This window comes from Pectinophora gossypiella, chromosome 8, assembly GCF_024362695.1.
Source record: "Pectinophora gossypiella chromosome 8, ilPecGoss1.1, whole genome shotgun sequence".
Lineage (NCBI taxonomy): Eukaryota > Metazoa > Arthropoda > Insecta > Lepidoptera > Gelechiidae > Pectinophora > Pectinophora gossypiella.
Genome location: NC_065411.1, coordinates 655,846 through 672,266, shown reverse-complemented (window position 1 = coordinate 672,266; position 16,421 = coordinate 655,846). Strand labels below are relative to the sequence as shown.

Below are 16,421 nucleotides of genomic sequence, written 5' to 3'. Positions count from 1 at the left end.
TCCATCATCTTTTTTTTCTTTGTTTTGACGTTACTTATTGTAGATTTTCCGCAGATGGCCTTACTAACTACTTGGCCGGACAAATGGGGAGCGCTGAAGGCTCTCACCCGGTACAACGTTTAAGACAACAGGCCTGAGGGTGTCCAGTTGGGTGCGAAACTCGGCTCAGGGCGTCGTCTGAGAGGAAAAATATTTGAAAGAATTAATCGAAGCGACCCTAGTGGGTCGATAACGATAAGCGCTGATTGAGGGAAATCGCCGGCGGGGTCGGTATCGGGGTCCTGAAGTGTTTGGTGTCGCGAGCTTATTGGCTGCCTCTATGTCCAAAAAAACTAAGATGACTGTGATGATGGTGAGCTCTTCTAAGCTGGCAGTGTTACTATTGAGCCGCCATACGTACCTAACATGGCTCATGTAACGATTACGTACTTACATCAGTGTAAGTAGTAACCGGGACCAATGGAGCATCTTACTTTCGGACAAACGGGCGATCAGTCTGTAATATCCTAATCAAACTAGGGACCACAGAGTGATTTTTGTGATACCTATGTCTTCACCGGAATTAGAACCTAGACTAGAATAGAAATAGTTTATTATAAAAGGACGCCACACACAAAAAAAAGACAACAACATCATATCAAATTTCCACTAAAACAATTACAAAAAAGCAAGACGGATATTTGTAGCAATGATCATAAGGTGGTGGTGGACGTCCTGAGATAAAACGACCTCACTCAGCACAAGTCGCGGCGTGAACCACGACGCTGGTATTATGTGGACCCTGTTGGGTGAGGCACGAAGATCGTGTTCCATAAACATAATAAACATATTGGTAAAACACTTCCAATATTGCCAATGATATATGAGGAGCTCGGTGGCGCAGCGGTTAACGCGCTCGGTCTGCCATTGTTGAAGCAAAGTAACTTTCGCATAGGCCGGTCATTGGATGGGTGACCACAAAAAAAAAGTTTTCATCTCGAGCTCCTCCGTGCTTCGAAAGGCACGTTAAGCCGTTGCTCCCGGCTGCATTAGCAGTCGTTAATAACCATCAATCCGCACTGGGCCCGCGCGATGGTTTAAGGCCCGATCTCCCTACCCATCCATAGGGAAGGTCCGTGCCTCAGCAGTGAGGACGTTAAGGGGTGATGATGATGATGATATGTATAGATAATAATATTAAAAGTTCATACCTGTAAGTCATAGTCCAGTTAAAAATGTTTGATAATTCATTTAAATTAGGTCCCATGGCTCTTCCCCCGTAGGCGTGCATTGGGGCCTTGTCGGAGTACAAGATCCAGATTTGATTCGGATTCCTGTTTGGTACCTATGGGCATAGAATAAAAAACAGAATGCTAATTCTCTATTCGCACCAATGAGGATAAAAACTGTCTCTTTCTCCCATCAGCAGGCCTAGGACGCTACCTGCGCGAGTAGAGCGCGAAATGTCAAAGCGCGAGTTGTCAAATTTGACACAATTAAGGTTCCTCGTTCACGCATGGTATAAGTAAACCAGTAGGCTCTGCACGGTAACCAAGCCGCGCGCGGCGCGAATTATATCGAGGCCTTTTTACACACATACATAAACTCACGCCCGTAATCCCAAATGGGGTGGGCAGAGCCACAAGTAATCAAAGACAACTTGCAGCCACTGTTGATATGAAGTCCTAAGATGGATATGATGAACCTTATGGTGATAAGGGATCAGCCTATCGCCCATAACATTAGTCCATCATGTTAGAGGACGCAATCCCTCTGTCGGTTTTTACGACATGCCCGGGAAGACAAGCAGCTGAACGTGTTCTATGTTTTTTATTTGCTCCCAGAACAGCATAGAAGCAGCCTTTTTTTTCTTCCTAAAAGGCTTCTGTCAAAAGGGACAATTCTGCCAGCGTCAGGGTTGGGGTCGACCCAATAACCGTTTCACGTCTATCTACGTAGACAGCATTCGTATCGTTTATTGGTCGAAGCTGCTCAAAAGTGACAGCTAACATTTCAAGGTTAACCCAGCTGACGTCATCCCACCCTGCGTTGCCATTTCGTAAAAAATAAATTACCCACTGCCAATGTTTTTATATTTATTACTTTACAGTTTTAATCAACTATAACTAGACTATTACTATTAGTAAACTATTACTTGTCACATTATATTATGTACTTATAAAAAACATTAAAACTGTAAGAAAATCTTTTACTAAATATAATATTATAAGGAATAAGACCTACCAGCCCCTGCCTGTTTGCCTCCTTCCTTTATAAGGCGCGCGTTACCGCCGCGCGCTCACTTTTGCTCGAGCGTTCGTGGAGTGCGGTTCATAGTGAGCTACGTATTTTTCACTTATTTATTTTACTTATGTTTTTCTGATTGTTTGATTTGGTTCCCTTTATTTAATTTATGAAAGTTGAGTTTCAGTTTTGCTTTATATAATTTTGTAAATAAAGAAATTAAATAATATCGGTTCAATAAAATTGTTTTTTTTTATTAAATTTACACTTTTGATGCTAAAATCAGAAGTGGGATTAGTAACTTGTAGTCCACAAAGAGGAACCTAATCAAACATTTTGGTATCTGTGTTTGTTTTTTTTTTATTTTACGATTATGTCGGATCAACCGAGACAGACGTCTCGTGGCAGGTCTAGAGTACGTCATCGGTCTAATACTAGGCATAGATCGCGAAGCCGGACACGTCATAACCGTTCGCGTTCGCGACATCATCACCGACATGACTCATCAAGTTCTTGCTCGCGTGATCATTTGCGTAGCGACTCCCGGGAACGGCGAAACCGGTCACGCAGCCACTCAGGCGCATGGCGGGACCGCTCACGTCGCCATTATTGTCGAGTTACGACTACCCCCGAACCGAATAATATGATTTGTAACGCGTTAGATTCAATTTTAAAACGCTTACAGGCTGTAGAAAATAAATGTTCAAGTGAGTTTAACCCTACCTTTGACCCACCTAATGCAATAGTAAACCGTAACCCGACTAGTGCCGTAAATCCTAGTGTAGTCGACTTAAACACGACGAGTACGCACGACCCGAACGAATTTCATGTTTTGGAACCACAGTCAAGTTCTCATGATGAGCGGGTAGACTTACATAATGCGACGCAATCCTCTAGTTCGAATTTTCACCCTGTAACCGAACCTGCTAAGCTTTTGGCGGATGCTATACGATCTTTGCAACCGGTCAAATCGTATAATTATTTCGTATCTAACTTTGATCCCGCCATACATAATATCGACACGTGGTGTGAGGAAGTAGATCGCGCGAAGGAAATAAATGGCTGGAACGATCATGAATGTTTATCTCGGGTTGGTTTGTGCCTTAAGGGTGATGCGAGGGTATGGTTAAACGAATGGGTCACAAACGACCGCACGTGGTCGAATTTCAAAAATGAATTTAAACCACTCTGCCCTCGAAAATTAGATTACGCTAACATATTGTTTGAAGCTATGAACACGACATCTAATAAGTACAGCACTTATGCGGAATATGCAAGACGCACTCTCCTGCGACTAAAAATAATTAAGGGAATTAGTGATGAACTTATGACTTTGATAGTAATACGCGGTATCGACAATCCTCACGTTAAAGCAGCCGCAGCTAACGCTAACCTAAACCCAGATAGTTTAGTGCCCTTCCTATCGATCTATGTCCAACCTGGACGTGGAAAACAAGATCCTCATAGTGTTGTATCTAAAAGACGACCTTTACAATCATCAAATAATAAACCTGAAGCAAAGTGCTTTGTTTGTGGTCAGAGAGGACATTTTGGCAGGAATTGTACTAGTAAAAACAATGAGCCGCGTCCCGGCACCTCTGGGTCTAATACCACTGGGTCTTTTGGGAGGAACAACGTCATTTGCAAGTTCTGTAGGAAGCCGGGACATACTGAAGATAAATGTTTTGCCAAAGAGCGGTCGCGGGCTCAGAACGAACGTAATGTCAATTTGTGTGTTGAGTGCGACCCGGCCACAAAGGGTCCAAGTGATGTTGTTGTTGCTGTGGTTAGTGGTGTACCCATGGATGTACTTATCGATAGCGGTGCACAAAACGTTTCTTTGATCTCATCTGATGTTCTTAAATATTTGCCTTGCCAACCCAAGCCTACACACTGTGTGCTGAAGGGAATCAGCGACAGAGAAATAATTTCTACGTCATACGTAACTGTCACTATTGAGTTTAGCCATATCTCAATTGAAGCCGATTTAGTTGTCGTACCTGCCGGCTGTATGAATAACCCGATCATCATAGGAACTGACATACTTAACCAAGATGGTATCGTGTACATCCGAACAAAAGACAAACAATACCTGACGCGCTCCGACGATTCTGTTGTCCAGGCCAACGCGATTCAAGCCCAACAACCAGTTGAATTAAACACGCCCCTTCAGGATAAAGATCGTCAAGCGCTAATGACAGTAGTCGATGAGTTTTCTGAGTTTTTCATTTCGGGGACTGCTACTACTACCGTTAGTACAGGTGAGATGAATATTCACTTAACAGATCCCACACCGGTCGTTTACAGACCTTATAAGCTTTCCCACGATGAAAAGCTCAGAGTGCGCAAGATAATACAGGATCTTCTGGACAAGGGAATCATTAGGGAGTCGCAGTCGGAGTACGCGAGTCCAATAATTTTAGTTAAAAAGAAAGACGGGTCTGACCGCCTATGTGTAGACTTTAGGGCGCTTAATAGCCTAACAGTGAAGGATCGATACCCTCTTCCTCTGATCGATGACCATATCGACCGGCTGGGAAACTAAAAGTACTTTACCAGCCTCGATATGGCCACCGGTTTCCATCAGATACCGATAAACGAGCAGTCGATACACCTCACGGGGTTCGTTACGCCGGAGGGCCATTACGAATACGTAAAAATGCCCTACGGATTAACGAACTCCCCTGTAGTGTATCAACGCATTATTAACAACACGCTACGAAGTTTTATAGACGCGGGACAGGTATTGGTATACGTGGATGACGTACTGATCATGAGCTCTACGGTCGACGAAGGTATTGTCCTCTTACGAAAGGTTCTGGAGACTCTTACAGCAGCTGGTTTTTCCATAAACCTCCGTAAGTGTTCCTTCCTTTCGACGGAGGTAGAATATCTTGGCCGAGTCGTGAGGCAGGGTCAGGTGAAACCGAGCCCACACAAGGTAGCAGCACTTGTAAATTCCCCCGCTCCAACTAATGTAAAACAAGTGCGTCAATTTCTGGGCTTGGCAGGATACTTTAGGCGGTACATAAAGAACTACGCCACTCAAACTGCTTGCATTGCTTACTTGACGAGAAAGGGAGTGGAGTTTAACTGGGGTCCCGAGCAAGAGAAAACGAGACAGGCTCTAATTCGACATTTAACCAGTGAACCTGTACTTTCAATTTTCAACCCTCAGCTTCCAACAGAAGTTCACACCGACGCAAGCAGTGTGGGCTATGGCGCGGTACTTTTACAGACACATACTGATGGGAGGAAAGGTGTGGTGGCGTATTTCAGTAAGGTTACGCAGGGGGCTGAGTGCCGGTACCACTCCTATGAGCTGGAAACTCTGGCGGTGGTGAAGGCACTACAGCACTTTCGTCACTACCTCGTAGGCTTGCAATTCAAAATAGTGACAGATTGCAATGCGCTGAAGGCCACTGAGCGCAAAAAGGATTTACTCCCACGAGTGGCGCGTTGGTGGATTTACCTCCAAGACTTCACCTTCACAATTGAGTATCGAAAGGGGGTAATGATGCCACACGCCGACTACCTTAGTCGAAATCCTGCGGTTGCTGCTGTAAATCAGATATCGAGACCTCGTAACTGGGCACAAATAGCCCAGTCGGCTGATGACGAAACGCAGGGTTTGCTGCAGCAACTAAGGGATGGTAATTTGGACTCTAGCCGATATATCGCCAAAAATGACACCCTATATTACAAATACACCCCAGTCGGTGAGGAGCCTAGGCTCCTATGCTTTATACCCAAAGGGCACAGGCTGAGTCTATTAAGAATTTTCCATGACGAACACGGACATATTAACACCGACAAGACTGTAGATCTCATACTCCGTCATTTTTGGTTCCCAGGACTACGTCAATTTGTTAAGAAATACGTAGCTCATTGCTTGATCTGCATATCAAGCAAACGTATACCGAGGGCTCCACTCCAAAATATTACCTCCTGGGAAAAACCTGATACTCCTTTTCATACCGTCCACATGGACGTACTAGGTCCACTTCCCATTTCAGACGGCTATAAATTTATTCTCGTTGTAATTGATGCTACTACAAAATTCTGTCTGTTATATCCCATTCGTAGACAGGACGTTGGTGAGCTGATACGCTCCCTCACGCAAGCCGTTGCGTTGTTCGGGGTGCCTAAATTGATAGTCTCAGATAAGGGTCGCATGTTCGAGTCGACAGAGTTCATCTCCTGGATAACGGGCCTAGGGTCAGACATACATTTTGTCACCCCAGAAATGCACCATGCCAACGGGCAGGCGGAAAGGTACATTCGAACGATACTTAACATGTTGCGCATCGAGGTTAATCACAGGCGTAACTCCTGGTCGGAAAACCTATGGAAGGTGCAGTTGGTCCTTAACATCACGAAGCAGAAGACGACTCAACACTCACCTCTCACACTCATGGTTGGTATTAGCGCAACGACTCCTGTGATACGATCGCTAATTCGTGATGTGGCAGTCGAATCAACAGCACCTAATAGGGAAGCCTGGAGAGATATGTGTCGTGATCAAGCTAGAGAGCTTATGAGAAGAAACCAACAACGGCAGGACACATATACCAACCAACACAGACGCCCACCTCGCCATTATCAGATGAATGACCTTGTGTTCGTTATAAAGTATTCCCAGTCCACAGGAAAACTAGACTCAGGGATGCGAGGTCCCTACAAAGTTGTGAAGATCCTTCCCCAAGGCCGGTATGAACTTAAGCTACTAAGTGGAGGATATGGGAAAACAACCCAGGCAGCGGCCCAATATATGGTCCCTTGGCGAGGGGAATGGTGCCCTGAGACATGCGCCGTCTTCTTCGAAAGTAAGTAATAGCGTGTGTTCGCATTGGCGTGTGTTCGACCCAGGCGTGTGTTCGCCCCAGGCGTGTGTTCGCCCCAGGCGTGTGTTCGCCCCAGGCGTGTGTTCGCCCCAGGCGTGTGTTCGCCCCAGGCGTGTGTTCGCCCCAGGCGTGTGTTCGCCCCAGGCGTGTGTTCGCCCCAGGCGTGTGTTTATGCCCCAGGCGTGTGTTCGCCCCAGGCGTGTGTTCGCCTCAGGCGATAAATAAAAGTAATACGCCTGTACCACACTTAAGGAAGAAGTTACCCATCGCTGAATTTTGAGTAAGACAAACCGTACATTAAGATATCGGGAACGCCTTATACCTTGATGTTACGTTTTCCTTTACTTTTTATGTGCTCATAAAGCATATAATGTATTAAGGTATTACAAAGTATGAGTGGGAAGTTTGGATGGAATTTATTTTCTTCAATTGTCAAGCTATGTTCTATCAAATACAAGAGCTATTTATTTTTACAGATAATGACGAAGAGCAACCAGTAGAGGTCCCATTATCAATGCCCATTCTAGATATGGAAGAAGACGCCTCAGTTGAGCCAGAAGCAGGACCTAGTGCTGCTGGATGTATTCCCGTCGAGGACGACGACCAATCAGGAGAGGCCGTATAAGGAATAAGACCTACCAGCCCCTGCCTGTTTGCCTCCTTCCTTTATAAGGCGCGCGTTACCGCCGCGCGCTCACTTTTGCTCGAGCGTTCGTGGAGTGCGGTTCATAGTGAGCTACGTATTTTTCACTTATTTATTTTACTTATGTTTTTCTGATTGTTTGATTTGGTTCCCTTTATTTAATTTATGAAAGTTGAGTTTCAGTTTTGCTTTATATAATTTTGTAAATAAAGAAATTAAATAATATCGGTTCAATAAAATTGTTTTTTTTTATTAAATTTACACTTTTGATGCTAAAAATATATAAAATATATAAATGTTCAAAATTTCCTTGCAAAGTAAGTAAATATAAAAATATTGGCCGTGGGTAATTTATTTTTTACGAAATGGCAACGCAGGCTTAAGTGAATTGCTGACTTATGTCAGCAATTAAATACATAATTCAGTAATTAAATACATAAGTCAGTAATTCACTTAATCTTCTATAATAAAATTTACGTCCTTGGAATGTTGGAGATACCAATTGAATGGTAACACTCGTGTAACATTTACGTGTGCGTCAAGCTAGCGGCCTCAAAAAAAAAATGGGCACGAAAAAATAATTTGACCATACCAAAAAATAGTACTCTTATTGAAAAAAATAGTACCTGTTGTAAAAAAATTAGTACCATCACGGTTCTGGATTTATAGCCACGTTTTATTGCACTTGCTAGCTTGACGGTGAGCGAAATTTGGCGAGAGTTAACGACAAGGTCTTTCGCTTTGATTTAAACGCCAAAAAATAGTACCGAAATAGTACTCACCCCCTGCAAAATACCGAAAGTAGTACTTCAACGGTTCCAAAGTTATAAAGGCAGTTCTTTGATCCCGCTAGCTTGACGTTTTGAAAATACCTATTATCTGGGGAACGCTTGCATACTTCAGTATGTAACTAATGTCAATAAACTCGTATGAAATAGTACTCCCTACCATCATAATTTGGACCTGATTCTCTTTGTAGAAATATGTCAAAAAGTCATTATAACCTGTATCATACATTTATCAAGACAAGTACAGTCGCGAACAAAATTATTACACATGGTCAAGAATGTTGTCAGATTTTAGTATTTTTCCCCATTTTTGGGTAAAAATTGGTGAAGTGCCAGGGTTGTCAGATGAAAGTAATATCATTGTTGAAACTCTTTGAGTTATTCTACAAATAAGTACTGCAAATTGTTTATTAACAAACACTTCGATCCGTAACAAATTCAACATGACAAACAATTATAAATTATAAAATAAAACAGCAGATTAAAAATGTATTATGATGTATTAAAATCACAGATTGTTTTCGATAAGAACTAGACCCATGCAGCCATTTTATATTAAAATTAGTGCATATGGGTGTATGCAATAGAATTTTTTTGTAATAGCAGCACTCTGAAGTGCAAAGAAATGGTAGGGTAGACCTCCAAAATGGCAATACTTACGAATAAATTGTGAGGTTATGTAATTGTCTACGTGACTGTATCAACAACAAATGTATGGCATAGGTTATGATGATTTTTTAACATTTCTACAAAGAGAATCGGATCAAAATTATGATGGTAGGGAGTACTATTTCATACGAGTTTATTGACATTAGTTACATACTGAAGTATGCAAGCGTTCCCCAGATAATAGGTATTTTCAAAACGTCAAGCTAGCGGGATCAAAGAACTGCCTTTATAACTTTGGAACCGTTGAAGTACTACTTTCGGTATTTTGCAGGGGGTGAGTACTATTTCGGTACTATTTTTTGGCGTTTAAATCAAAGCAAAAGACCTTGTCGTTAACTCTCGCCAAATTTCGCTCACCGTCAAGCTAGCAAGTGCAATAAAACGTGGCTATAAATCCAGAACCGTGATGGTACTAATTTTTTTACAACAGGTACTATTTTTTTCAATAAGAGTACTATTTTTTGGTATGGTCAAATTATTTTTTCGTGCCCATTTTTTTTTTGAGGCCGCTAGCTTGACGCACACACATTTACGTCATTAAAGAATGGCGGTTTGTCATAGGATTGAGCATACCTGGTTTTCTTATACCATTCGTTCACGCATCGATTTGCTCGCGACTTGAATATGAAAACCCTTATTTTATCTCTAGTTGAGTGTTCTTCAATTTTGATAGTTCCCCATACTATTTGAGTAAACAAACATATTATTTTGGTTATATTTTGACCCTTTGTGTAGCGTTTCGAGGAGCTCGGTGGCGCAGCGGTAAACGCGCTCGGTCCGCGATTGTTGAAGTTAAGCAACTTTCGCAGAGGCCGGCCATAGGATGGGTGACCACAAAAAAAAAAGTTTTCATCTCGAGCTCCTCCGTGCTTCGGAAGGCACGTTAAGCCGTTGGTCCCGGCTGCATTAGCAGTCGCACCAACCACCAATCCGCACTGGGCCCGCGTGGTGGTTTAAGGCCCGATCTCCCTATCCATCCATAGGGAAGGCCCGTGCCCCAGCAGTGGGGACGTTTATGGGCTGATGATGATGATGATGATGTGTAGCGTTTAACCGCAAAATTATAGTGTTATATTTATTCCGTAAAGATGGGAAAAGAGGAAACCTTATGGACTTCATGTACCTTTGGTATAACACCTTTATCGATGAACACGACTACTGCTTCGGCGTCATTTATTTTTTTTATGTCATCTGTGAATTTACAGTTTTTCACCTCGCAGCCATCTAATGTAATCGTAGGCCTGTAAAAAAAATACGGTCGAATTAAGAACCTCCTCCTTTTTTGAAGTCGGTAAAAACAGGGTAATTGTTAACTTTACATAAAAAAGTTCGAATTTCAACGTATTGAAAATATTAAGTTTATTAAAATTATTTTTTATTTTCCCATTTTTTGTCTCCCAAATTACTTAAAAAAAAAAAAATATTTATTTTTCAAAATTGGCTTACAAAGTTAGCGCTTTTTGAACGTCAAACATAATTAAATTACATGCTGTAAAACTACTACCACATCGGAATCTGTAACGCTGAGGGAAAGACGTGGACAGAAAACCTCCCAGCACAGGGCCCTAGTCCTACTGTTTCATGTTTTCCTTTCTTTTCTTTTAATCCAGTTTGTATTACATAATTTATAGACTTAAATACAATGGTATTCCAATTACAGTCGGTGGAAGGAAAGTGAAAAATAAAGAGTTTATGTGACTTAAGATCCAAACATATTATTATGTTATTGGCTTTTACATATTCATACATGGTTTAGTTTTGAGATTTTAAATTATTCATGGGAGAATAGGTTTTTGTTTTTTTTTAGTTATTTCTTTTTTTGGCTAAAAAAAAATACATACGTGTATATTGTTCTCAGTGATTGTTTTAGCATGTTCCGCCGCAACAGTATCAAATGTTCTCTCTTTCTGTTGGGGCGAACGTACACTTGTCGATCAGCATTTTTGAACATAATTGACCCCAAGTTCGAGGTGAACCAGTCCTGAAATTTTATTAAGTCAAACATGGATCAGGTCATTAAAATATTCTTTTGATTGATACAATAATGGCCCCGATTCCTGCAGACACCGCCTAATTTTATTTTAAGTTATATCCGTCATTTTCATATCCGTCGAAAAGGAAAGGGACGGATGATTCACAGCTCTTAATTTTAGGAAGAATGAGTAAATGAATGAATAACCCGGGCGAATTAAAAAGGTACGTCCCTGGTATGCAATCCGTTTGACGTGCTGTCTACTTAACTGTGTCGGGTTATTGACTGATGTAAAATTTTTAGACGGTTGGTTTAGATTTGTGCTTAAAATTGACGTGTGTTCCATAAATTTTATGCTTGTCGATTACCCGTCCCTTTCCTTTTGCGGCGGATAAGAAAATGACAGATATAATTTAAAATAAAATTAGATGGTATTTACACGAATTAGCACCATTATATACGTAAACTCTTTCCCGTCCTTCCAAATGCCCGCCCTGGGCAGCACTTATGATGCGAAGTTGCCTCAAAAGATATGGCTTGATTACATAAACGCTTACTGGAGAGATTGGCTAGACATACATACATACATACATAAACTCACGCCTATTTCCCACCGGAGTAAGCAGAGACTATAGAATTCCATTGAGATTGGCTAGAGATACCATTTTTTTGACACTTTTTATTTTTTTAACAGCCTCCGTGGTCTAGTGATAAGAGCGTTGGGCTCACGATCTGGAGGTCCAGGTTCGATTCCCGATGGGGACCTTGTCGAAATCACTCTGTGAGACTGTCCTTTGTTTGATAAGGACGTTTCAGGCTTGTATCACCTGATTGTCCGAAAATGTAAAATGATTCCGTGCTTCGGAGGGCACGTTAAGCTGTTGGCCCCGGCTATTAGCCGTAAAAACACCTCCACAAACTCGCATTGGAGCAGCGTGGTGGAGTATGCTCCATACCCCCTCCGGTTGATTGAGAGGAGGCCTGTGCCCAGCAGTGGGACGTATACAGGCTGTTTATGTATGTTACAATTTTTTTGACAAGGGCACTACCAGCAGTGTCGTTTAGACTTAACAACACTACTAGTGATGTACCGTACCCGACAATGTTCCTTAAGTGTAAAAACTTTTTAATAGTAAAGGCACTGGCTACTTTTCTTTTTTAAACTGTTCTTTCTTGTACTCCGGTTTTATGAAACTGGAAACGTTCCCTGGGTGGACACGTTCCCAGAACGGTACATCACTGAAAGTGTCCAAACCAAAATCAACCAGATTGTCCGAAAGTAAGATGATCCGTGCTTCGGAAGGCACGTTAAGCTGGTCCCGGTTACTACTTACTGATGTAACTGAGTAATCGTTACATGAGCCATGTCATGCCTTTGGCGGCTCAATAATAACCCTGACACCAGGGTTGATGAGGTTGGTAATTCACCTCACAACCCACATTGTCAGTGTCCAAGCCTATTTTGGATTAAGTTGTACAGCCAATATCAGAAGTTATGAAGTTCAGAAGTTCGACAAGCAATAAGAGTGCGATAAAAAATTAAAGAAGAGGATGCCTTTGTCTAGCAGTGACATTTTACAGGTTAGCTGGATAACCACGCGAGCAATGCCACAGGTACTATTGCATATTTATAGCAAATTAAAATATATTCATTAATTACCTTCCGTTGTGCATAATATTCATAAACAATCATCTTGTGCTTTTCCAAAGCTTCCTCACTAATTGTCTCTCGCATTACACTATGCACCGTTAAATTATTTAATTTAGTTACATTTAAAATAGATAAGTTTACTAAAATTAATTTAATGAAGTTGTAAAATACTGGCGTAAAATATTTCAACATTATAATTTATTTTCAACTTCTCTTTTCTAAAACCACTTTCCCATACTGTCACTCAATATAAAATAAAAATTCTGATGAATTAATATAAAATGAATATTCCATTAATTTATATTACAATAAACAAAGGGTCATTCTAATATTATGGTAAATGACTGTATTGGTTTATTTTTCGATTTCAAAACAAAAGATTTGTTATAATTTTTTCAATAGCATTCTGTTACATACATATTTACATACGTCAATACTCGTTCAGATCTCTGATGGGATGGACAGAGCCACAAAAATTAAGAAATTAATTTGCAACCTTTTGAAGAGTAGTCTCAAGATGAACGTATTGTGATGAATCGTATAAGAACAGATTAACAAATTAATTAATTTTTCTACTCCTCTACTTTAATCTGGCATTTAAATAACCAAAAAGTCTAATATAAGTACATACATAATTAAACTCTTTGAAAAAGTGTACGCTCTATGGCCTATAAAAGCATTGTTTACAAAGTGTAACTGTACTATAATGTCGCCAAAAAAGCATTGTTGTTGTTTTTTTTTGTCCTGGAAACTGGCACCTTTACTTTGTTTGGTGCCATAGATATACTATAAAAAAAAAGTATACATTTGCCGCCATTTTCCCGCGCGTTGGAAAATAAATTGGAAAATTTTTGTGTTTCGTTTCAAAACACTAAAAAGTATAAAATAAAAAGGAAAAATGGATGAAGAACTATTGAATTCTACACCAGAAGAAATTTCAACGTTAGCTCAAGAAATTACAGAAAATTTGCTACCAACAAAATCTAGCAGCCGGTACAATAAGGCCTATAATAATTTCATGGCATGGAAACTGGATCACAAAGCTTCTTCATTTTCGGAGAATGTTTTACTGGCGTATTTTCAGAGCCTCCATAATAAATTCAAGCCTTACGTCGTCGTAGAAAAAGTATTGTATGCAACGTTGTATAACTAGGTCAAAAAATGCTCGTGGCGTCTCTTATTGCGATGTTCGCCAAGGCTCACATCGCAACTCACGCCACTCGCATTTTTTGACCCTTCTTATACAACTGTTGCATAAAATACTATTACATGATCTAGAAATCAAAACTAATTCATTCTTAATGTTACCGAGATAGGTATTTTTTTGTTGTAAATAAAATAAAATGTTGTTATAATATATTGTATTAAAAAAAATACTCGAATTGTCGGTAAGTAAGTGAATAATTTTCCTTTAAAATATGAATGCTTAAATGTTCAGCACATTTTCACTTTCGCCACGGTTAAAAATATATCGCAGTCTTAAATCGAATTCACTTTCTTTTTTTCAATCTTCTAGATCTCCCAACTGGAGCAAAAACTTTTTAAATATTCTATTTTTTCTATTTATAATATACACACATAAACACATATTTCAGATGTGGAATCAGATCAGAGGTTCCAGGTTCGTGTATGAGGAGTAAAATTAATAAAAAACAATACTTAAAGAATTTTATTGATTGCTTAATTCCAAAAACCACAAAGTTGTTATCTCGCAGTTCGCAAAATGATATTAGCCAGTACCTACAGGCAAACTTAAGGCTACTTATAGGCAAAGCCGATCCGAATATCGTCCAATCTCATAAGTTGTGGTTATGATAACTCGAATCGGCATTCAGGGAAAGTACCAATTTCAAATTGGTAATTTCATTTTCTGTTCTGTTTGGGGATGTTATAACTTAAGTCACATAGTATATTTTGGTTAAGGTACAGACTCAGTTCATCAACATCGTAAATTTTAGTTTCGCCATCGTTGTAATTTAGTGCTTCACAAACCCGACAATAATAGCGAGACGCCGTTCTAAAATATCCATGTTCGTTGAGAAGCGCAAAATGTTTCCTCCAGGCGTGGAAGGATAACATGATGTCCCATCGGTGGAAGATGTCAGTCATATGGTTTACCAGGTCTTTAAGGCTTTTGTAGCTATCCACATGGAGGAAGGAGTTTGGAGGCAACAGGCTCAAGCAGTCTATCAGTGGGGGTCCTAGGATAACAGGAATGGCGCCCTTAGCATATGCATGATGGAATAATTTCTCTGTCATATACTGGCGACAACTTGAGTTTTCGAATACCAGGTAGAATATGTAGATGTCCGTGTCATTGCAATTTGGTCTCCATTCGGCATTGACTGCGTGGATACACCTGAAATTAAGACATTTAAAATAATTCACCAGTCTATGGGTGCTCATCCTGTCTAAGAGAATTTTTCGATCTATGTCTCCTCATTATGCTGACGCCGGCTAGCTGGGTTTTATTCGATTACAATTTCTCTTAGCGATCTGCAGCTGCAGCTAACTGCGGCTTAGATCGCGAGGAGTGGAAATCTGTTTTTCGAGCCCTATATCTCAACCTCTTAAACTGAAGTGGGAATGGGCGGGACATGTCTGCCGTATGCATCCGGAAATAAGGGCCAAAATTTCATCTGATTGGTCCCCACAAGGTCGTCAAAGTCGAGGCAGACCACGACGACGTTGGAGGGACGAGATGGACGCCTTCCGGCACACCTGGCAGAACGATGCCCAAGACAGGGAGGGTGGGAAAGAGAATGGGGAGGCATTTGCACAGCAGTGGGATATTAGGCTACAGAAAAAACAAAATATCTCAACAGGGGATAAAAGAATTACAAAAAGATTTTTTTTCTTTGTGAGTTTCCCTGGTATAATACTAAAATCCTACAACAAAATAAGTACAAATACCTACTTATTTTGATTGCCTGGCCAGCATCTTCCGGCAAGGTCTATTTTCATATACTTAAGAAGTTCGGTAAGGACGTCATTCCTCCGCAGAATCCAACAGTTAGACATGATGATGTTCGACATTACTGAGAACTGTTTTTTATGCCAGGACGGCACCAACTTGGACAGAGCATCTTCTACATTTGTCAGGTCCACGTCCACTGGCGAAGGTAGAGGAACCGTTCTACCGTAAGGCACCGGGATGTCAGAGTCACTTCTACAATTGAAGATTTAACATAAACACATACACAACAAATACAACTATATCCCAATTGAGGTGGTCAGACGTACATCCATGGCAAGATGAACTAAGAAAAAAAAGATGAGTAAGAAAATTGAGTGTTAATAGTAACAATTACAAATAAAGTAAATTCTCACAATTAAAGCATTATAATTAACTTCGCAGTAAAACATAAAGATGGAGAACCTAAAAAAGTTAAAAGCATGTCAAATAACCTTGTTTTTGGAGTCTGTTAAAACCAAACCATTATAAAAAAATACGAAGTATTCCGCCTCTGAACGTTCTTTGCGCAAAGGTGCTCAAAACGCCGTAGCCACGCTGTATAGCTACGGACAATCTTTGCACCTGGGTGGGTCTGGGAGGTTATGCCCAACAGACGTCACGGAGCAAACTCTTAGTAATCCGATATTAAGATAATGAAACATACCTGAACGTCAT

The 16,421-nt window shown here is 40.6% G+C and overlaps 1 protein-coding gene across 1 annotated transcript; it reads right to left on the bottom strand.

Moving 5' to 3' along the window:
• Window positions 1-14,653: 14,653 nt before the first annotated feature.
• On the bottom strand, window positions 14,654-16,421 carry LOC126369080 (alpha-(1,3)-fucosyltransferase 7-like). Its single transcript, XM_050013372.1, has 4 exons — window positions 16,411-16,421; window positions 15,864-15,959; window positions 14,909-15,149; window positions 14,654-14,665 (listed from the first exon to the last, which is right to left on the bottom strand). The coding sequence occupies exons 1-4, from the start codon at window positions 16,419-16,421 to the stop codon at window positions 14,654-14,656; spliced, it is 360 nt and encodes a 119-aa protein (XP_049869329.1).

What these genes read in the sequence shown, in the direction of transcription:
- LOC126369080 (XM_050013372.1), bottom strand. An exon ending in GTAGAAGATGCTCTGTCCAA is followed by an intron (nt 15,150 to 15,863) that starts GTTGGTGCCGTC and finishes TCTTAATTTCAG; the next exon opens with GTGTATCCACGCAGTCAATG.